The 20,604-nt window shown below is 37.0% G+C and overlaps 5 protein-coding genes across 6 annotated transcripts; 3 read left to right on the forward strand and 2 right to left on the reverse strand.

Annotated features, from left to right (window-relative positions):
• Positions 1-1,584: 1,584 nt before the first annotated feature.
• Positions 1,585-2,280, forward strand: LOC106445548 (60S ribosomal protein L12-2). The gene has a single exon (XM_013887127.3). The coding sequence runs from the start codon at positions 1,662-1,664 to the stop codon at positions 2,160-2,162; it is 501 nt and encodes a 166-aa protein (XP_013742581.2). The 5' UTR covers positions 1,585-1,661; the 3' UTR covers positions 2,163-2,280.
• A 1,800-nt stretch (positions 2,281-4,080) lies between these two features.
• LOC125608105 lies at positions 4,081-6,178 on the reverse strand. The gene has a single exon (XM_048778001.1). The coding sequence runs from the start codon at positions 5,687-5,689 to the stop codon at positions 4,310-4,312; it is 1,380 nt and encodes a 459-aa protein (XP_048633958.1). The 5' UTR covers positions 5,690-6,178; the 3' UTR covers positions 4,081-4,309.
• Positions 6,179-7,549: 1,371 nt separating this feature from the next.
• LOC106445546 (dystrophia myotonica WD repeat-containing protein-like) lies at positions 7,550-11,739 on the reverse strand. Of its 2 annotated transcripts, none has more exons than XM_013887125.3 (11): positions 11,376-11,739; positions 10,667-10,984; positions 10,479-10,587; positions 10,301-10,394; positions 9,689-9,776; positions 9,510-9,593; positions 9,275-9,371; positions 9,110-9,197; positions 8,894-9,004; positions 8,721-8,808; positions 7,550-8,419 (listed from the first exon to the last, which is right to left on the reverse strand). In XM_013887125.3, the coding sequence occupies exons 1-11, from the start codon at positions 11,556-11,558 to the stop codon at positions 8,003-8,005; spliced, it is 1,677 nt and encodes a 558-aa protein (XP_013742579.2). In that variant the 5' UTR covers positions 11,559-11,739; the 3' UTR covers positions 7,550-8,002. The 2 variants fall into 2 exon arrangements, with proteins under 2 accessions (XP_013742579.2, XP_048633959.1); XM_048778002.1 differs by having other exon boundaries at positions 8,721-8,813; positions 8,899-9,004; positions 11,376-11,738.
• An 866-nt stretch (positions 11,740-12,605) lies between these two features.
• On the forward strand, positions 12,606-15,109 carry LOC106445543 (L-type lectin-domain containing receptor kinase VIII.1). Its single transcript, XM_013887122.3, has one exon. The coding sequence runs from the start codon at positions 12,866-12,868 to the stop codon at positions 15,014-15,016; it is 2,151 nt and encodes a 716-aa protein (XP_013742576.2). The 5' UTR covers positions 12,606-12,865; the 3' UTR covers positions 15,017-15,109.
• A 141-nt stretch (positions 15,110-15,250) lies between these two features.
• Positions 15,251-16,299, forward strand: LOC106445544 (DNA-binding protein S1FA1-like). Its single transcript, XM_013887123.3, has 2 exons — positions 15,251-15,385; positions 15,704-16,299. Exons 1-2 carry the CDS (start codon positions 15,359-15,361, stop codon positions 15,905-15,907), a joined length of 231 nt encoding a protein of 76 aa, XP_013742577.1. The 5' UTR covers positions 15,251-15,358; the 3' UTR covers positions 15,908-16,299.
• The last annotated feature ends 4,305 nt before the right edge of the window (positions 16,300-20,604 follow it).

Genomic DNA, 20,604 nt, shown 5'->3' on the forward strand with positions numbered 1-20,604 from the left:
GAAAATATATGCCAATGCTTCATTTCCTTAAGGACCGGTCATGATTACACAATGTTTTTTTTGTAGCTTCCCTTACACTCAGATGATCAATGTACTTCTCATGTAAGAAATCAGAGATCATAGTCCTCTGGCTCGTCATGTTCCTCTTGGCTGCAACAACTACTCAGTGAGAAGGCTGGTCGGTGAAGCTTACGCCTTGAAAATTTGTACAAAAAATCAGCCTGTTGGTTGGTACTATCTCAATCTTTGGCGGGTTCTACCTGTATACTCTTTTGGGCTCTTTATGTCACCTAATGATGATTTCTTTTAGTTTCTTTAGCTTTTTTTTCTTAAGTTGGTTGTGTGAACTTTGCTTTCTTATGGGTTTTCTTATTGCTTGAAACTAAATAATATATAGAAAAAAATACTAGATTTTGATCCGCGCTTCGAAAGCGCGGGGTTTATGGGTTATATACGAAGTTAGATATGAGATAGTATTTTGAGTATATTGTGTATTATTATGTTATAAATTCGTATTATATCGAATACAAAAATTTGTTCATATTATGTATATTTGAGTAATTCATATATGTTCTCAGTATAAAAATATTATTGTAAATTTTGGATTCGCGTTTTCTGCTATAGTTTCAGGTTTTGGGTAAAATTTCATATTTTAAAAATATATTTAAAATATTAGATATTTTTGGTTCTCGGGTAACATTTTCATCTTGTAGATATTTAGTTATTTCTCGTATTTGTTTGATTTTGGGTATTTTTGTGTTCTGATTTTTTGGTTTTTCAGATTCTTTAGATCTTTTTGTCCTAAATACTCGAACTGAGTTAGACTCATTACGTAACCAAATTACATCGTAAATTTTATAAATACTTGAATCATTGACTCAAACTGACCTGGAACTAAAAAGAACTGATATGAACAAAAAAATTGAAATACCTAGTTGTATATAAATGCCCAAGACCCAAAGAACTTGTACCTCAAAGAAACCGATTTATATTTGATCCGAAGACCCAAATGCCCAAATCTAACCTTTCATTATATTTTTGTGCATTTTATAAAAGTTACATTTGTTCAGTTGGTGAAACTTAAGATTTATTTGAGAAGTTTTTGGCTAATTTAATAGTATAGATTTGTAGGTTTTTTGTTGAGCAGTAAAAAAAAAGATTTGTTGGGTTTTTGATAATTTTAAACTTATCTTAAATACTAAATTGTTTTTTTATCAATAAAATAAAATTTACATAATATATAATTTTTAAACTTATCTTAATTATGAAGTTAATGAGACATATTTAGAGAAGAATATAATAAAGTGTACATATATTATATTTTCGTGAACCAAATTTATGTGATCGTATATATATGATATAATCTTTTCGTTTTCAATATTATTAGTTAATGAAAAGGTCCAAACAACATTTTTAAGTAATTTATTAAAACTTGTCCGTTTTAGTAGTATTCATTTCTGCTTAAGTGCTTGAGTTAAGCCCATATATATTTGAGTTGGGCCGTGTCACGAGAAGGATAAATTCGTAATTACATCGGCCCGCAAATATAAGCCCATTAGGTTTCAACCTCAGCTTCTTCAAAAACCCTAAAATCTCATTTCACTTCACTGCGCCTCCCACACTCAACAAAACAAGAGCCGAAACCACAAACTCTAACAACCATGCCGCCCAAGTTGGACCCGAGCCAGATCGTCGACGTCTACGTCCGCGTGACCGGAGGAGAAGTCGGAGCCGCCAGTTCCCTCGCCCCCAAGATCGGTCCCCTCGGTCTCGCCCCAAAGAAGATCGGAGAAGACATCGCCAAGGAGACAGCCAAAGAGTGGAAAGGACTCCGCGTCACCGTCAAGCTCACCGTTCAGAACCGTCAGGCGAAAGTCACGGTGGTTCCGTCCGCCGCTGCTCTCGTCATCAAGGCCTTGAAGGAGCCGGAGAGAGACAGGAAGAAGGTGAAGAACATCAAGCACAATGGCAACATTTCGTTTGATGACGTGATCGAGATCGCTAGGATCATGAGGCCTAGGTCGATTGCGAAGGAGCTGAGCGGGACTGTGAGGGAGATTCTGGGGACGTGTGTCTCTGTTGGGTGCACTGTTGATGGGAAGGACCCCAAGGATCTTCAGCAGGAGATTCAAGAGGGTGAGATTGAGATCCCTGAGAACTAAGGAATCAAAAGAAAAGAAATTATCTTTTTAGTTTTGGGTTGTTGTTGCGTTTTGTTATCTCTGTTTAAGAATATTTTGTGGTTTTGATTATGAGAATTTGAAATTGCGTTTGATGTTCTATGCTATTGGTCTCTACAAAGTTTTGAGCTTTGATCATTATTTTTTGCTTATGGATGGTAGAAAGATGGGCATTTTCAGGCTTTTTTATTTGATTTCTAGACTGGTTCTTGTTCACCGCATAGGTATTAGTGCTAAGCTTTCGACACTGGTTCTTGTTCATCCTAACTCTTCGCTCTTCATGTTGATTATCAATAGGGTTTATGTTAGTTTGCTTCCGATACTATGTCAATGCTAAGTGAAGGTTTTGCTTTTGCATGAATTGTGAGTGGATAACATGGTCATCTGATTTCCTGGAAAGAGTTTTGGCTCAATTTATACGGTGTCACCATTCGGAAGAATTCCAAATACGAGTAAAACATTCTTGCGAGTTCTCGTCTATTGAATTGCTTTCTCTGTTATGTGATGTTTATAAAGTATTGAGCTCCTCCAATATTGTTCTTGTTTTTGTTTTTGGAAATTTTCAACTAGCGCATGTGTAGATTAATCATTTTCTCACATAGTCAGATTCAGTCGTGTAAAACATTTCCAACTCCGAGAACAAGATTAGGGTCTAGATCTTCAAGACTATCAAAACAAATTAAAGTGGAAAATCTTCATTATCGTTAAATGGTGTAACAAAGACTTTTTAAGATCACCGGAAGATTCAACGGTAAAAATGTTACTACTTGGTTGTAACAAAGACTTTCTCATTTGTTCAGTACTACTAGAAAGCTTCGAGTTCGTGAAGTGATTTGTTGCTTCAAGCAATATCTTATAACAACCTACTTTGCTCACTCTCATACTTGTGGCCTTGAAGTAAAACTCCGAGAAAAATCTTTTCAGATCACGTGTCTTACCCTCAAGTTACTAACCGTGATACCTGTTTTTCCTTCAATTCTTCTGTGTCAGTTACATCTATCAACATACTTTAGAGCATCTCCAAAAAGACTCTCTATTATAGAGTTTTGCAAATTCTATATTTGAAGTTTCAAGGTGTTCTTCTCAAAAAAAAAACTTCAAATTTAACTTCAAAACTATTTGTAATCTACACTATGCTCCTTATATTTGTCATAATTAATATAAATCCATAAAACTTTTGTAGATAACTAGCACATATATAAAAATATTGTAGTAATATTAATTAATAAAATCTTACATTAAAATATAAAATTATAAATAGAAATATATAATTAAATATTAAACTACAATAAAAATAAGACATTATTACATAAAATTATTTTATTAATGCTTCATTTTCGATTGTACAAAATTTGTTTGGACAATATTTTAGAAGTTCCGGAAAAAATTTGCTAGACTATTAGTGTTGATGTAATATTTAAATTTGTATAACAATTATGTCTTCATGTATATATCTTCTTAAAAAATTATTAAGTTTCTTTTGTAATATTATTTTTGTCTAAATCTAGTTTTAAAATATTATAAATCTTATTTTGATTTTTTTAAACAACTTTTATATGTAAAATTTTAATTTATAAAAATAAATTTGAAATATTTAAAATATACAGAAGTTTTAAAGATTAAAACCATGAATGAAAAAATACTTAAGAATCATAAATGTAATGTATAATTAATTATAAGGATCAAGATGCAGATAAAAAGATGAAACTTCAAATTTAGAGTTTTGAATAGTGAAACTTCATATTTAGAGTTTTAAAACTCTAAATTTGAAGTTTTGAAGTTCTTTTTTTGGAGAGCCAAAAACTCTATATTTGAAGTTATAGAGTTTTTTTTGGAAATGCTTTTAGTACCGTACGAAGAGTTAAGGTCTGCTGATTAATTAACAGAGCACTAAAACCAGTAGAAACACACAACGTAGCAACTTCACTGAAAACACACATACAATGAGTTCATAATGGCGACTGCTTATTTTAGATTAAACCATAGAAGTGCCCAGTCGCTGGAGCTAACTTCTACAGCTTTGCTCTTATACATGAGCAAATATTGTAGCAAACATAGAAAAAACAATACAACATAATTTATCAAACAACATAGTTTTAGTTTTTTTAAGCTTCTTTTAGCTGAAGCTCTTAGTCTTCCCACCACTGATGAACAAAGACGCCACTGCTTCTGAGGCTCTTTATAACTCTGTTGCAGTCTCCGTACCCATTGCAGTGAAGAAACAGCTCATCAACTGAGCATATCGCACCTGTCTTTATCAGCTCTGAGAGAAACTTCAGCTCAGCCTCGCTTGTATTCATCTTCAGAACCAAGAAATCAGCAAAGCTTGCTGTTTCCTTGAACCATGCTAGAAAATCAAAGCTGTCATCTTCTACAAAAGGTTCTTCTTCTTCCTCTCCACGACTAGCCACTGTTCCCGCGAGTCCCGGATGGTAGATGAAGGTTACACCAGGACTTTTGACATAAGAAGTCAATATAGATGTGTTGTGATGCACAAAGTAGCTGTTAAAAGCTTTCTTGTCGATAGGGTACGACGGGAAGAACCAATCCGACCTCGGTGTGAGATGATCCGCTGCTCCAATATCAATATAAACCAGCCTCTTCCTAGAAGAGACGTCAATAAACTCAGGCAAGTAATGGATCCTTCTCTCAAAATCCGACCGTTTCTCCTCGAGAAGAGGCTCTAATAACCCAATGTAGGGTCTGCTATTAAGCACAGACGAGCAATCAGCCGGAAGTTCGTGATGAGATTGATCCAAACCGAAACTATCTTCACTATTTCTCCTGAACACAATCAAAACCTGCTCACCTAAGGAAGCAACATGAACAACACTCGAGTTCTTGAGCAGAGAAGAAACAGGCGAGACGGATCTAACCAACCCGTTAGAGTCCGACCCAACAAGCATAGCTCCGGTTCCACCGGGCTTAAGCACACGCTCGATTTCATAAACAAGTGAAGCAGGGACAGAAACCGTCTCAAGATCCATAGAGAAGACAAACCCGAAAGAAGCATCATCATAACGTAGCTCACTAGTGAACTTCCTGTGCTTGAAAGCAAAAACAGGCGGCGCGTGGCTCACGCGGGCATCAGAGATCCCTTGTAGGTTCATAGCGAGAAGAGCTGAAACCGATCTCCGGCCAATACAGAGAGCTCTCGCGTCGTTACTCAGCAAGTTCAAACCTTTAAGCTCGGCGACGACTTGAGTAGTCAAGTCGATGTTCGTCTTACACTTGTCCGACTCTATAAAGTTCCAGACAGGCTTAAGGAAGGTGCTGGAGAGGAAGCCGTTGCCGGAGAAGAGGAACGGACCGAGGAACGCGAAGTTCACCGCGCAGTCATCGACCTTACGCGGGCGGTGGTGGAGGTGAGTCTCTCCTTGGTATGCTCCGTTGAGGTTTCGTATGATGGATACGACGGAGAAAGCGAAAACGATCACGAGAGCGCGTAGGATCACGCGCCTACGGAAGGAGGTGGGCGTTAGTTTCAGCTTAAGCAACTCAACGCCCATGGCGAGGAAGAAGAGAAGAGGAATCCAAAAGTTAAAACAAGAATCGGATCTTTTACTCAGAAAGAGAGATTCAATGGAAGTAGAGAGATTCAGTTTAGGAAGAAGGATTTAGCGAGTGCAAAACCTGGAGGAGGTATGGTTTCCACCCACGAGGATCACTATTGTGTTTTGTAAACATAACCACACCCTTCTCGGTTCTCTTCTCTGCATCTCATCCATTTTTTTTTCTGTTTCACCCAACCATCAGAGATCTAATCTTACATGGTACGTGTATGATCCACTTCGATGATGATGTTTCTTCTCTTTATTTCTAAGGCGAGATTTGGGAATTAGGGTTTTGAGATTGGGAATCTGAAGAGTGAGATAAGGCAACGAGAGATCTGTGATTCTCTCGGAAGCAAAGAGATGAAGTAATAAAGTGACTACTGCGAAGAAGAGAGTGTGTGTGTGTGATGACGTTATCATGCCACGTGGTTCGCGTGAAGCCCTTCGATGTGTAACTGAATGTTATGGCATTATTAATATGCACAACTCCCGATGGACTGATAATTCAGATTAAGAAAGAGATTACGTCAAAATAAATGTTTATTGGCGATAATTCTGAAGAAATGGTATAAACTTTCTTTTTTATATATATATATATATACTTCCATTAGTCTCGAGTTTATTCTTCTCTAATTTATTAGTTTAAAAATCACGAAAGTAGCGGTTTCAATCTAAGTAAACCAATTCGATTCGGAACCTAATCGATCAAACCGATCCGGGTGGACCAAGCCTTACAGTTTTTCACATGTCTGTCTTAATAATACTAATTAGGGTGGCTTATTTAATAGGTGGTGTGGCTTATAGTTCGGAGAGTGAATCCAATCCACCGACACTCGAGATATCGACGTTATACGATTCTGTGAATTGGGAGCAATAATTATCGGCGGAGAATCGAAAAAGAATATTTCTTGCAATTATTGTATTTTGTTACAGCTGTCTTGAATCTTGAGTGGTACCTAGACATCACAAGCTTAAGCTAAAGCTGAATAGAGAGAGCAACAGCAACAAAAAAAAAACATTATTATTGCATTTGCAACTAATCTCGGGTGATCCTTTTAGAATCTGTAAGTAAACTCATTTTAACCACTCACATGTGTGGTGGACAGTAATAAGGTTTTCAAATACCCTTACGTACGTATCTATACATAGTTCCTGACACTTTGAGAGTTGAGACTAGGAACTAATTGTTATTAGGACTGAACACGGATCAGATAACTAACCGGAAGAGAGCAATAATACTCCTATTATGGCAACTAATTCTTGAGTGATCTTAAAATCTTTAATAAGAACACCCATTTTAACCACACACGTGTGTGGAGTAATAAGGTTTTCAAACACCTTTACACATCTATACATAGTTACTGACACTCCTCTCAGAGATGAGACTAGGATCCGAAAAAAATAATAGATGATGTCTTATGGTAATTATCAAACAAGTACTAGTGTCAATTATGTTTTTTTTTTTTTTTTTTTTTGCAAAAATAGTGTCAATTATGTTGTCACATCAAATATGATCAAGAAAGGAGTGTGTATGATTAAGGGAAGAGACAAAGCAATGAATATTCCAAAAATCGGTGGGCTAGTGAGAGTCTTCCCTAGACTTATCTCTTGTCGGTCGTGTCACTGGTTCTCTTTTTCCTTTTCCACGATTGTGGCTATTACTGAACTCCAATCCCGTTTACTCGAATTGTTGAAAAAGTCTCGTGTCAAGAGGCAAGGTGAAGAATAAATAAAATATAAGAAAATAATGATAGATTTGAAGTTTTTTTCCTACAAATATAGTTAGGAAATATGAACTAGAAATGACTTCAGTAATTAATGAAAAACAAATGTCTTCAGTACTTAATAATTTATAGAAACAAACAAAGGCCACAAATGTTTTGGATGCATGAACACTATCTGCAGAGGCATCGTTTAGTGTATGTCTGCAAAGTGAAAACTGCAGGAAAATAGAGAGTGTCTTCATCTGAAGCACCAAAGTGTTTCATTATTAGCTTATGGAAGTCTTTTTGGGCATAAACTCTTTAAAAACCAAACACTTTCTTATAATTACATCAGAAAATTCTCTTTAGTCTCTCACCCAATCTTCTTCTCTATCGCCCACAAGTTTGTCAGAGCCTCCAATATACAGTCAGATTTCAGATTTTGATCTCTCTAAGAAAAACACCCAGCAGAGATTTTTATTCACATGGCTTTTCTTTCCACTTTAGATTGGAGAGAACACATGACTATATAATAGGACCTGATTTTCAGACGGTATGATCTCTGTTATGACTTTAAACTAGAACCACCGATCTTGCTGCTCAGTGAACCTTTGTTGTCTTTGGGGAAGCTTGTGCTCAAGAGAGATATTGCAGGATTTGCTTCTGAGCTGTTGGCTTGGGTTTCTGAGGCACTAGGCCTTGTCCAGATCTTTAAATGCCCTTCTCGGCAAGCCGTTACCACAGATTCTTGTGTGAACATCAAGCCGGAGAGGGGCTCGGTGTGAACACGGTGAGCTATGACCGGTGAGAGCTTTGGAACATCACGCTTGCAAGGAGCGGGTTGAAGAGTTCCCACTGGTATGACATTGTCCCAGTGAGCCGATTGGCTTCCCGTGCTGTAAGTGGGAGATCCTCCTGGAGGTCGCCTAAGTGGTACCACGATCTCGTCCATTTCCAGGTCCCAGAGAAGTATCTGTGTGTCCTGCGGATTCAGTAGAGGAAAGCATCAAAGTGTGTGAGAGCATAGACTTTGGTAAACATATACTACCTCCGTTCCACAAATATAGATTTTCCAGTGTTTCTACATATCAAATCACTATAATAAATGTATTTTTTCTGTAATTTTCAGTTTTCAATAACTTTTAACCAATAGTAATTCAATAAAGTAAACTATTTTTTCATTAAAAATATACAAAAAATCTATCTTTGTGAAACAATTTTTTTCTAAAACAATTATCTTAACGGATAGGAGGGAGTATATGCAAAGGAGCATGGAGACAAACCTGACCAACTGATCCAAACCGGTACATGATATGCTCTCCTGACCCATCCGTATTTGGTGACGACCAATAGGAATCAAACGCTACTCCACTCACCTGAGGCCAAGCATTCCAACATGAGCCAACTGAAAACTTCGTGTTAGAAAAAAAAAATCACCGTACTAAAACAAAAAAACCTTACCCACGAGTTATGCCCCTCACCCCACGCCACGACCTTCCGATCATCCATACTCCACACTTGAACCAAGTCATCTTCACCTCCGGTCAAAATGTACTTTCCATCCATACTGTTCATATAGTCACGTTGTCAATGACCAAGACCTAATATTTTCACTACAATGCCATCTAAAAGAATTTTTTTTTTTTTTTGCCAAATAGTTATATTCAGTCACCTCCACGAACAGCACAGCAGAGCACCGTAATAACTTTTTCCACCACATATTAGCTTCTGCGTTGAGAAGTCAAAAATGCGAAGATAACCTATCATTGGTAAGAGATCAATTAGGAAACAAATAGAGAAAGAAGAAGAGCTACACAACGGAATAGAGAAGTCTTACCATCTCTTCCAACAGTAGCCAAGTGTGAACCATCATTTGAGAATGCAATGCTGTTGATTGAACCTTGACAGATATGCCATCTCGCAACAGGATTACTCTGTATGAATACTCACCGAAATGAATAAAGGTACAGCCATATATACTCAAGAATAGCAAAGAAAGAATAAAATTGATAAGACCACTAGCAACTGATGAATACTATCAGAGGATAGACATGTACCATACGCTCAAGTACCTTGCTATTTTTTGCTTTGTCAACTGAAAATTGTGTAGGATCTCTTATAGCAGGAAATGTCGAGTCAGTGGCACTATCTTTGTTCTATAAGTTATATTACTCAGGATCAAGAATAAGACAAGATCATGCAAATAAAAAAAAATAAAAAAATAAAAAGGTTTTCTGATATATGAGCTTGCCTTCTCATACACGTACAAATTGCCATCGGCATGAGCAACGACAAATGCTCCATCGCCTCCAGGCACCCAAGCAATACTTGTACAACGACTGGTGACACAGCAACACATTTTATTTTCATCTTAGAGAGGAAATGACACCAAAATGTAATAAGTTCCAGATATCAACTAAAACCGTTAACCTCAGAGACTACATCCTGTTGTATTTTGACTAATCTACTGTCAAGAGTTTCCCAGGGCATACATCCATAACAACTAAACAAAATGATATGTCTAAACTTGTTTCATTGTCTATTTATGTTTCTTCTTAACGAACTAAAAGTCTAAAACCGTTATCCTCTGAGATTACATCCTGTCTCTAATAATTCGACTAAGCTATTGTTACTGAAAATTGCCTAGAGCATACACTGATTACAGCAACACAAGATAAATCGCCTTAGCTTACTCATTGAAAAACACACTAGCAGAAATAAAACGAAAAAAAAAACACAAACGTACCCTTCCACAAAACTAATATGAACTGGCTGATTCGATTCATCAGATGTCACTAATAATAGAACATTAAAGAGGTGGTAGTAAAAAAATTGAATTACACGCAAAAAGAAAAACTCTTGCCTGTTATTTACAGAGCCGTCCTTATTATAATGCAGGGCTCCAACTAGCTTCTTAGAGACATCCTGTAACTGCTGTCTCAGCGATACAGTGTACACTACAATAACAAAACTATAAAATCCACGGTACAAAGCATCTAGATCAGGGGTTAAGAGAAAAGCGATCTCACACTTCAACTTACCATCCCCAGAATTGAGCCCAATAAGTAAATCATGTCCATCCTTAGCATCCAGATCAAAAGCATGGCACATAGGGTTTGAATTGCTGAAATGAATAGACTTTACTGGATCCTACATCACCAAAAAAAATCCATATCAATTACAAGTTACAACCAAGTCTTGAAAAAAACAAGGATGAGCAGTAATTTACCTTGTCTTGTGAGTTCAAGTCACAGATAAAAATAGCATCACCCACATTGAAGACCAAGTAAGTTCCTTTCCCATCAAAGTTAGTATTCGTCAACGACGTGCCAGAATTAGAAGCAGCAAAGGACCCACTAATCCTTGAACTAGTACTCGCATTTTTGCCACTTCCATTACCTCCAACAAAACTAAGCGCACGGTTTCCATTTCCAGTGCCTAGCAATCTCGCTGTTGCTGAACGGAACCCGCTACTGGCACTGTAACCCGACGAAGTACCGGTCGGAGTGGAAGGAGCCGCTCTTTCCTTAAGCTGAGCTAGAGTTACCTGACAACGCAAAATGGATCTCTCATTGCAATGCTAGTGAAACCCCATTGATCAAGTTACAACCTTTAAGCATTGCAACCTTAAGCATAATCTAAAGGAAACTCTCATTTGCTATAATCTAAAGGAAAGCAATACTAGTGAAACCCATTAAGAAAGTTAAAACCTTTAAGCATAATCTTAAGGAGCCAAGCAAAAGGAAACTCTCGTTTGCTATAAGCTAAAGGAAAGCAATGCTAGTGAAACCCATTGACCAAGTTACAACCTTTAAAGCATTGCAATTCAAATCTCACTATCAAACCGATTGATTCTCACAAATTTTCAATAGGGCAAGTCAGGAATCAAAAACCCAAATCGCATTCCAATCGAAGTATAAAAAACCAAATCTTTTCACCTGAGTAACGGTTTTGCCATGAGCGTAGTGAAGGAGGCTGGAAGAATGAGTCTTCTCGTAGTGGAGCTTGTACTTGCCTTCAGGCGTCTTGAAATAAGTCTTAATCCCCGGCGACTGAGGATTCGCGGCAGGTGAAGAGGAGGAAGGTGGCGCTGATACCATTCCGTTAGAAGTGTTCATCATCTTTCTACTTCTTCTTATTCTCTAATCGTCTACCCAATAGCATCTGATCAGAAGAAAAAAAACAAATCCCTTGTTTCTTTCTCTCTTCGTCGTGGAGATAGTGGAAGAATCAAAAACTTGTATCCGTTTTATCGAATCAAACTGCTTATTACCGAATCAAACTTTTATTATCAAAGCTTTTGACTCTCAAAGCAATTAAAAAGTCTGGACTGGAGATGAGATAGATTGATCCGACTTCATAGACTACTTTAGGCCCAGTTAAAGCCCTTATACTGATGAAACTGAGGCCTGAAATTTAGTATTGACAAGATGTTCATGGATTAGCATTCAATTTCTTTTAATTTGGTTCGGTTTGAATGGTGATCAGTCAGTCTTCTTTTTTTTTTTTTTTTTTTTTTGACTTGGTTCCAGTTTCGTTTGGTAACTTTGGTTGCATGAGTTTGGGTTCAGTTTGGTTTGACCGGTATTAAAAATGTTTCTATCGTTCAGATTACAGTAACGTTTTATACTGTTTCAATTTATGAGATTTTCAATTTTATTTGATTCATGTCGTTTTTTATTACCTAATCAATGGGATGAAAACTGTACAACTTTATTAAAAAAAAAAAGAGTAATTAAATTCCTGATTCCCAAAAAGTTTGTGATTCTTTTTTTGTGCATGCTTTAGCTTCAATATCAACGACCACGGCCAAAAGAAACATGAGGGATACAACCATGACAGTTACTTCTCGTTATTTGTTAGAGGTGAAAAACAAAAGCTGATTTTCCCATCATAGTATAAAGTTAATTTGATTCATGTCGTTTTTCCCACCTAACCAATGGGATGAAAACGGTATCGAATGAGTTTGTGATACCTTTTTCATGCATGTTTTAGCTTCAATCAACGACCACGACCAAAAAGAAACCTGAGTGATATACGACCATGACCGTTACTTCTAGTTATACGTGAAAAAGCCTCTTTTTCCTATCGTAACATAAAGTTTCATTGCATTTTTGCTGGATAGAAATTTATTTCAGAGAAAAGGATATTATAGCCGTTGGGAAAAGCCACGTGGCGTTATAAGTCAATCCACTTGTCTGCTTCATTGGTTGTCTTCTTTGGATTCTCTTTTGAGTGTCACTTCTTCCCAAATTAATATTCCTTTGTCTCATCCTCTTCTTTACTTTACTCCAAGCAAAGTATTGCCCCAATACACCACCCGTGACTTTCATCAATTCCATCTCTCTCTCTCTCCTTCTAAACCTCAATCTCTTTCTTCTACTTCAATGGCTCTTCTCTGAAACATTTTTATTTTGTCAAACAGATAATGTCGTTTCTCCCATCTCTCTTCCCAGTTTCACTATTGCTCTGCTTCTTCTGCTCTTTAAATGAAGCAACGACAGAGTTCGACTTCTCCACCCTCGCCATCAGCAACCTGAAGCTTCTCGGCGACGCTCGTCTCAGCAACGGAATCGTCAGCCTCACACGCGACCTCTCCGTTCCCAACTCCGGCGCCGGGAAAGTCTTGTACGCCAACCCAATCAGATTCCGACAACCCGGAACTCATTCTCCGACAAGTTTCTCCACCTTTTTCTCCTTCTCCATCACAAACATCAACCCTTCTTCAATCGGCGGCGGTCTCGCCTTCGTTATCGCCCCAGACGGAAACACAATCGGCGCCGCCGGTGGCTCGCTAGGTCTCGCCGCCCCCGCCGGGTCCAAATTCGTCGCTGTGGAGTTCGACACGTTGATGGACGTCGACTTTAAGGATATTAACAGCAACCACGTCGGATTCGATGTAAACGGCGTCGTTTCGTCTGTTTCTGGGGATCTCGGCACTGTAGACATTGATTTAAAAAGCGGCAACACCGTTAATTCGTGGATCGAGTACGACGGGTTGACTCGGGTCTTCAACGTATCGGTCTCTTACTCGAATCTGAAACCAAAATCTCCTGTTTTGTCTTTCCCTCTCGATCTTGACCGTTACGTTAACGACTTCATGTTCGTTGGTTTCTCCGGGTCTACTCAGGGAAGCACTGAGAGCCACAGCATCGAGTGGTGGAGCTTCAGGTCATCCTTCGGGTCGGGTCCCGGGTCCGGATCCGGATCCGGACCCTCTCCTCCCACTGCTAATTTAGTGAATCCGAAAGCTAATTCGGTTAACTCTCCGCCGCCGATTGCCTCGCAACCGTCTTCCTCCGCCGTTCCGGTCAGCTCTCTATCGAAAACTCCGCCGTCGTCGTCTTGCCGCAACCACTTGTGCAAAGAGAACCGTGGAGCAATCGCCGGAGTGGTAACCGCCGGAGCTTTCTTCTTAGCGCTATTCGCCGGCGGTTTGTTCTGGGCCTACTCGAGGAAGTTCAAACGCGTGGAGAGGCATGACTCCTTCGCGTCGGAGATCATCAAAGCTCCTAAAGAGTTCAGCTACAAGGAGCTCAAAGCCGCTACGAGGAGCTTCAACGAGAGTCGAAGCATCGGACACGGCGCCTTCGGGGTCGTCTACAGAGGCGTTCTCCCCGAGACGGGAGACGTCGTCGCTGTGAAACGGTGTAGCCACAGCTCGCAAGACAAGAAGAACGAGTTCATGTCGGAGCTATCCATCATCGGAAGCCTCAGACATAGAAACCTTGTCCGGTTACAAGGATGGTGCCACGAGAGAGGTGAGATTCTGTTGGTGTATGATCTTATGCCTAACGGTTCGCTTGATAAGGCTTTGTTTGAGTCACGGTTCCCGTTGCCGTGGGATCACCGGAAGAAGATCTTGCTTGGAGTTGCGTCGGCTCTTGCTTATCTACATAGGGAGTGTGAGAATCAGGTGATACACAGAGACGTGAAGAGCAGTAACATAATGCTAGACGAGAACTTCAACGCCAAGCTAGGAGATTTCGGGTTAGCTAGACAAATCGAACACGATAAATCGCCGGAAGCGACGGTCGCCGCCGGGACGATGGGGTACTTAGCGCCGGAGTATCTTTTAACGGGTCGCGCCACGGAGAAGACAGACGTTTTCAGCTATGGAGCGGTGGTTCTTGAAGTGGTTACGGGAAGGAGACCGATCGAGAAGGACTTGAATGCGCAGAGACAAAACGTTGGGGCGAATCCGAATTTGGTAGAATGGGTGTGGGGTTTGTATAAAGAAGGGAAAGTTACGGGTGCGGCGGATTCGAGGCTTGAAGGTAAGTTCGATGAAGGGGAGATGTGGCGGGTTATGGTGGTGGGCTTAGCTTGTTCTCATCCGGATCCAGAGGCTCGGCCCACTATGAGGTCAGTGGTGCAAATGCTGATTGGTGAGGCTGATGTACCGGTTGTGCCTAAGTCGAGACCGACTATGAGTTTTAGCACTTCGCATTTGTTGCTGAGTTTGCAAGATACTTTATCTGATTGCAATACTTTGGCGTTGAATTCTAGTAGGTCTTCGTCCTGGTCTGTGCCGGAACATAATGTTATGATTAGAGGTGACGATGACCATATGGTATAGATGGAGATGTATTTTGTGTTGTTTTGATTATTTGATTTGTGTTGTAACATTCAATTCATTTTATGAGTTTAGTACACGTAGTTGGTTTCTTAATTAGGGGTTTAACTTTGTATGACAAAAGTTACGAGTTGAATTGGGAAAAACCTGAAACGTAAGGGGTCCAAATAAGAGTTTCACAAAGACTGGAAGTAAAGGATAAAAAAACGTGTTATTACATTATCTGCGTGTGTTTGTGTCTTAATCTCTTCTGTTCGAAAACGGATCTTCGTTTTCATCAGATCATCCTTCTTTCTCCCTTCTCCACCATTCTTACGTTGCTCTCAGAGATTTCGGATCGTATTCATGGACGGCGAAGATTTTACCAGAAAGGTATCTTCAATCGTCCTTATACTTGTAGCTTTTGTAGTATTTAACGGCTCCTTTTCTCTATGATCCCAGCAATTAGGTATCTTACGGTTGGTCTGATGATTTGTTCCTTAGGAATTTAGACTATTTTGTTTAGGATCTGAGGAAACGTGGGTTGCAAGCATTGCAGGACAAACTGACTAGAATATATGAGTTATTGCAGTTACATGTGACAATGTGTATATGGGTTGCAAGCATTTTTTTTTCCTTGGCCTTTATCTTTTGATTCTATGTTTGGTATGATTTATATGCACTCATTGTCATTGGTTTGACATTCCATAGGCGGCTGCTGAAGCCAGAGGATTGAACCCGGGACTAATCGTGCTGCTTGTTATCGGAGGTCCGCTTGTTGTGTTCCTTGTTGCCAACATCGTGCTCTACGTGCATGCACAGAAGAACCTACCTCCAAAGAAGAAGAAGCCAGTTTCTAAAAAGAAGCTCAAGCGGGAGAGGCTGAAGCAAGGAGTCTCGGTGCCTGGAGAATAAAACCCACCTTAGCCTCACTTATGCCTTGTCTAAAGCTGGATAAAAGGTTTATAATCGCTCATCAAATTTTACCCTTTGTGGGTTTTCTTTTTCTTTTACTTCTTGTTATGAGGATTTGTCTCGAGTTCTGTATGATTTCACTTGGAGGCTAAGTAGAGTTTTTCCTGCACACACGCCTGATTGCAGCTATAGTGGCTCTCTCATCCTCTTTGCAACAGTTTCTCAGCTTCAATCTTATACTATTTGATGTTTGGTTTCCTTGTTGGTCGTCATTAACCTTGCTGTGTAAACTAATTCAGTCTTTGCCAAACTGAATAGCATATGAGAAAAATATTTGATGTTTGCGTATGTTACAATAATAAATAGATCAATCAGTAACATTCTCACTAAAAGTATGATGTTATGAATTTGTATAGTCAGAGAATCAAGACGCCAGGAGAGTCGACCTTTGTTTATTACTCCTTAAAATATATCAATTCATCACACCATCATGCTCACGATATTCCAATCATTTACTATCAATTATTTATGAGACTTTCATTCCCATATTTTTCATGTAATAAGCCTGGCAATCCCAGTTTTGTTGTAGAAGTATGAACAAAGAGTTGTGACATTTTAAGAGTCTAGGTCAACAGAGCGTTCTCGAAAACGTAAGAGTCAAGGCTGTCGCATTCCTCGTGGTAAATGTCACTGTTTCGCATTTATTACATAAGAGTTCCATTGGAACTTGTAAAACTGCTTCAACTCCACACTGGAAAGTGGAAACCTTAAAATTCACTTGTGCGGTGTGCCTATAGAAAGTATGTCACTTTGTCCCTTAATAAATCGGAGTTTGGCATGACCTTGTTGTTAGTAACATTTATTCTCATTTTGACTTGAACAGGTTAACGTCTGAAACGGAGATTGAGCAATTTATTCATTTTGATATGGTGAGTACAAGATACCTAATCCTGTGCATAGCTATATTTCTCTTTGCTTAGGATAGAGGACAAGGAATATTGACCCATTATTGTTGCTATGGTGCTTATCAGGGTAATGAAATTGATCTGAGTTCCCTACATAAAATGTCTATGAAATATGCAGAGGCCAAGAGGCGTGCAGTGAAAAGTTTGTTACTTCATATGAACTGTTTTATGAGCAACTTTATGGTATCTCCTCATTTGAAGCATGTGTGAAATGTGTGGTACTACCATATCATGATTCCTTATGTTTATATCTCTTATTTTTTGGTGTAATTTTAAGGTGCAGGAGAAGTAGTGGATACTGAGGACATAAATCACATAGCTGAAGAGAAAGAGCTGATGTCAGATAGAGTGGAGAAACTGAAAGAGGAATGCGATTTGCAAAAACTTTCATTTTATGAAAAACCCAAGCTTGATGGTCTTGATAGGACACAGAAACTTCTGAAAGATGTTGAAAATGATGAAGATGATGGGTTTGATGAGCTTGATCGCCTACTTTCTTAGAGCTGAGTTAGCCATTGCAATCACCGGTCAAAATTTTATGGATGCCTGCTATTGAAAAGCTCTCTATAGACATGCTGTTTACATGTAATTTTGCTTTGAATCAGACTTTGTATCAAGTCTTTATATGTTCTGGTTCTGACAATGAATTTTTATATTTGCTCAGGTCATATGAGAGTCAGGAAACACAATCTCATAAAATCAAGAAGAGCAAGATGTTGATTAGGAGAAGATATTAGTTAATTTTCTTGTGAAATCACAATGGGATTATGGATGTTTATTAGGGTCAAATGCTTCTGTCCACCAGTCTGCAATTTCTGATTCTTCTCCCCCAATGATTTCAAAGATGATGTTTTACTTACTAAAAGTGAAAAAATATAGTGTCATATTCTCGAGTAAATGTATTTTGATTATATGGTTTTCCTCCGATCTATGACCTGATTTGCTGTATTTTTATCTAGTTGAGTAACACAATATCATTGTATATATAAGCTTATTCTGAGCATAGTCAAATGAAACTTTGCTTTATGGTTCCTAAAATTTTAAAATATAATGTACATAGATATAAGTTTCTAAAAATATTTTTTAAATTATCAAAATTACTTACAAACTGTATATTATGGATTATGTAGATGGTAACACCAAATACATTGTTCTCTTTCTAGTATATTTGATAAACTCAAAAATACAATCGTTACCTGATGAATTTATTTTCATAAAAAAAATTGTTCTATTTATTGAAACACGTCATACATTTTTTGTCTGGGTGTTGTATTTATGGATGATAAATAAAAACAAATAAAACAGAGAGTGAGTTTATGTGGCTGATTTGGAAAAAATAACACTGATGACTGTATATATCTGAGATAATATGGGACCCGGTGAAGGGGGTTGGTGAGACGAGTGGTGTTTGCTGGATCTTCGCGACTGTGGTTGTTGCCTTGGTGGTCCTTTTACCGGGGCCCCCACACATGCAAGTTTAGAGTTTGATTCGTCAACTTTGATGACTTCTATTTTGCCGCAGGGAACCGCGTTTTCAGTAGAATCACATTGCATATCAACTATCAAGAGTTGAAGACTATGGAGCCGACTGGTTTTATCGCTACCACCCGCAAACGCAGCTTTTGCAGTTGGTAGCGGTTGTCGGTGGTTTGCAACAATCACTCAAATCGCTCTAAACCGCTTCAAATCGTTTCAAATCGCTTCAAACCGTTCCGAATCTCATAAATTAAAAAACTGGCTCCAGCTAGCGTTTGCGGGAAGGTAAAATTATCTTTTTTTTTAAACAATATATATACAAAAGTAAAAATATTTAATAAAAAGTTAAAATTGAAATTATGAAAATATTAAAATATATCTATTATATTTTAATTAATATTATAAAATTTTATAATAAAAACAATTTCAATAAATTTTCAAAAATTAAAATTATAACTTTCTAAATATAAATTTTATATTTATTATAATTTTACGATTTTTGATATTTTATAATTATAATAAATGTAAATATTGTTAATTTATTATTTGACTGTTATTGCGTAAGGTAGTTAACCAGTCATAAGTCACCCGCAAACGCACCAATTTTTAACCAAAGTACCAGTCGTACAAATCTCTTAAAAACCGTTAGAAACCTCAACCGCCCGCATCCACAAACTCCCGCAACTGCAACCGCTGCGTTTGAACGAGTCAGTCCCATATCATATTTCGGAACACGCTATAAAGGTTGGAAAGAGGTCATCATGTTAAGAAACTCGAAATTGTAAGATGACTCTATGGGTTTCCAGTTCAAAAACCAATTAACGATAAATGAATTGATTCAGATATATATTTTATCCAAACTTTACCAAATATTTTCCGATTTCATAAAATAGTATTGGCGGTGTACCGTGGACAAATACATTATTGAAAATGTTTTTTCAGATAAAATGTAAGTGTTGGTTTATTAAAAAAGAAGCATTACAACATATTTTTGTAGCCACATGTCATCACCACAATCATTCTTAAAATTCTTAGAAAAATATGTTGGTCAATATAAATATATAATAAGCTTTTTATTAAACTAACCATAAATTAATCATAAATGTTTTTTATTGTTTTCTTAAATAAAAATCACGGAATTACCTAATGTGGCTAAAGTATATATGACAATTAATGATTTTGAATAATAAAGATTTGATAAAAATCAGTCTATTCTCTATCATTTTTAATTCATTTTGAAATAAATTAAACAACAACATTAACTATATAATAAAAATTTAGATTTTTTCGTATATGTTATATTTTGAATTTAAAAAAAACGAATATAAATGACTAAAGTTGTTAAAAATCTCACACTAAAATTTTTGTGATCCATGGTTTAAAAGTTATATTATAACAAGATACAAATGATTACGAAATTACATAAGTAGGAAGTCTCATTTAATAAATATTATATATATGCATATTAATATTTTTTAAAATAAATTATATACCATATATTAATTTCGAATTTGACTTGAAACTTTTTGGTAAGCATTTTGAACAATTATTGACAACTTAATATTTAGATTTTAAACTTTGCATTGAATGTTTTTAAAATTATAAATTTCTAAAACTATTAAACATCCCATAAATTTTTATTGTTATCATTGATTTAAAATTTTTGTTATAAAAAATACAAACGATCAAAAATAATATTAGTATAAAATATTTTTAACAGATGTCAATGTTAAAAATGTACTATATATCTATGTTAATATCATTTAAACTTAATTTTATAACATATAAAATAGAAAAAGTGTTTTTCTGGATAAATAAAATTTATTTAAGTATGTGTACGAATTTAATTATATACGTAATAGTTACTAAATTTTTAATTATTCAATATATATTTATTATTACATAATATGTAAATATATATAATACTTAAAAATAATTTATATATAATATTCATTTCGCGTAAGACGCGAATCTTAACCTAGTGTACAAGTACAACAGAATCAACATGTATGCTCGTACTTCTCTATATTTGTTTTCAGTTCAATAATTAATACAATCTTAACTAAAATTTGTTTATTAAGTAAAATTAATTTTCAAACAATTAGGCATTTTATATGAAATTTTTGATTAGGCTAAGATCTAAACTGACTTTTAACCGCTTAAAACCCCGTTTCAATCAGCTGAACAACATAGCCAAGATGTTTAAAACAGTTTTTAAAAGACCAACTATACCAATTTTAAGCTATTTATAAAGAA

Source organism: Brassica napus, chromosome A4 (genome assembly GCF_020379485.1).
Source record: "Brassica napus cultivar Da-Ae chromosome A4, Da-Ae, whole genome shotgun sequence".
In the NCBI taxonomy this organism is placed as follows: domain Eukaryota; kingdom Viridiplantae; phylum Streptophyta; class Magnoliopsida; order Brassicales; family Brassicaceae; genus Brassica; species Brassica napus.

Bases quoted from the DNA above. Each gene is read 5' to 3' on its own strand.
- LOC106445548 (XM_013887127.3), top strand. From the start codon at position 1,662: ATGCCGCCCAAGTTGGACCCGAGCCAGATCGTCGACGTCTACGTCCGC.
- LOC125608105 (XM_048778001.1), bottom strand. From the start codon at position 5,689: ATGGGCGTTGAGTTGCTTAAGCTGAAACTAACGCCCACCTCCTTCCGT.
- LOC106445546 (XM_013887125.3), bottom strand. From the start codon at position 11,558: ATGATGAACACTTCTAACGGAATGGTATCAGCGCCACCTTCCTCCTCT. The intron at 10,395-10,478 runs GTAAGTTGAAGT...TTGTTATTGTAG, and splicing joins TGGGCTCAATTCTGGGGATG to TGTACACTGTATCGCTGAGA. The intron at 9,372-9,509 runs GTACTTGAGCGT...GTATTCATACAG, and splicing joins ACAAAGCAAAAAATAGCAAG to AGTAATCCTGTTGCGAGATG.
- LOC106445543 (XM_013887122.3), top strand. From the start codon at position 12,866: ATGTCGTTTCTCCCATCTCTCTTCCCAGTTTCACTATTGCTCTGCTTC.
- LOC106445544 (XM_013887123.3), top strand. From the start codon at position 15,359: ATGGACGGCGAAGATTTTACCAGAAAG. The intron at 15,386-15,703 runs GTATCTTCAATC...GACATTCCATAG, and splicing joins GCGAAGATTTTACCAGAAAG to GCGGCTGCTGAAGCCAGAGG.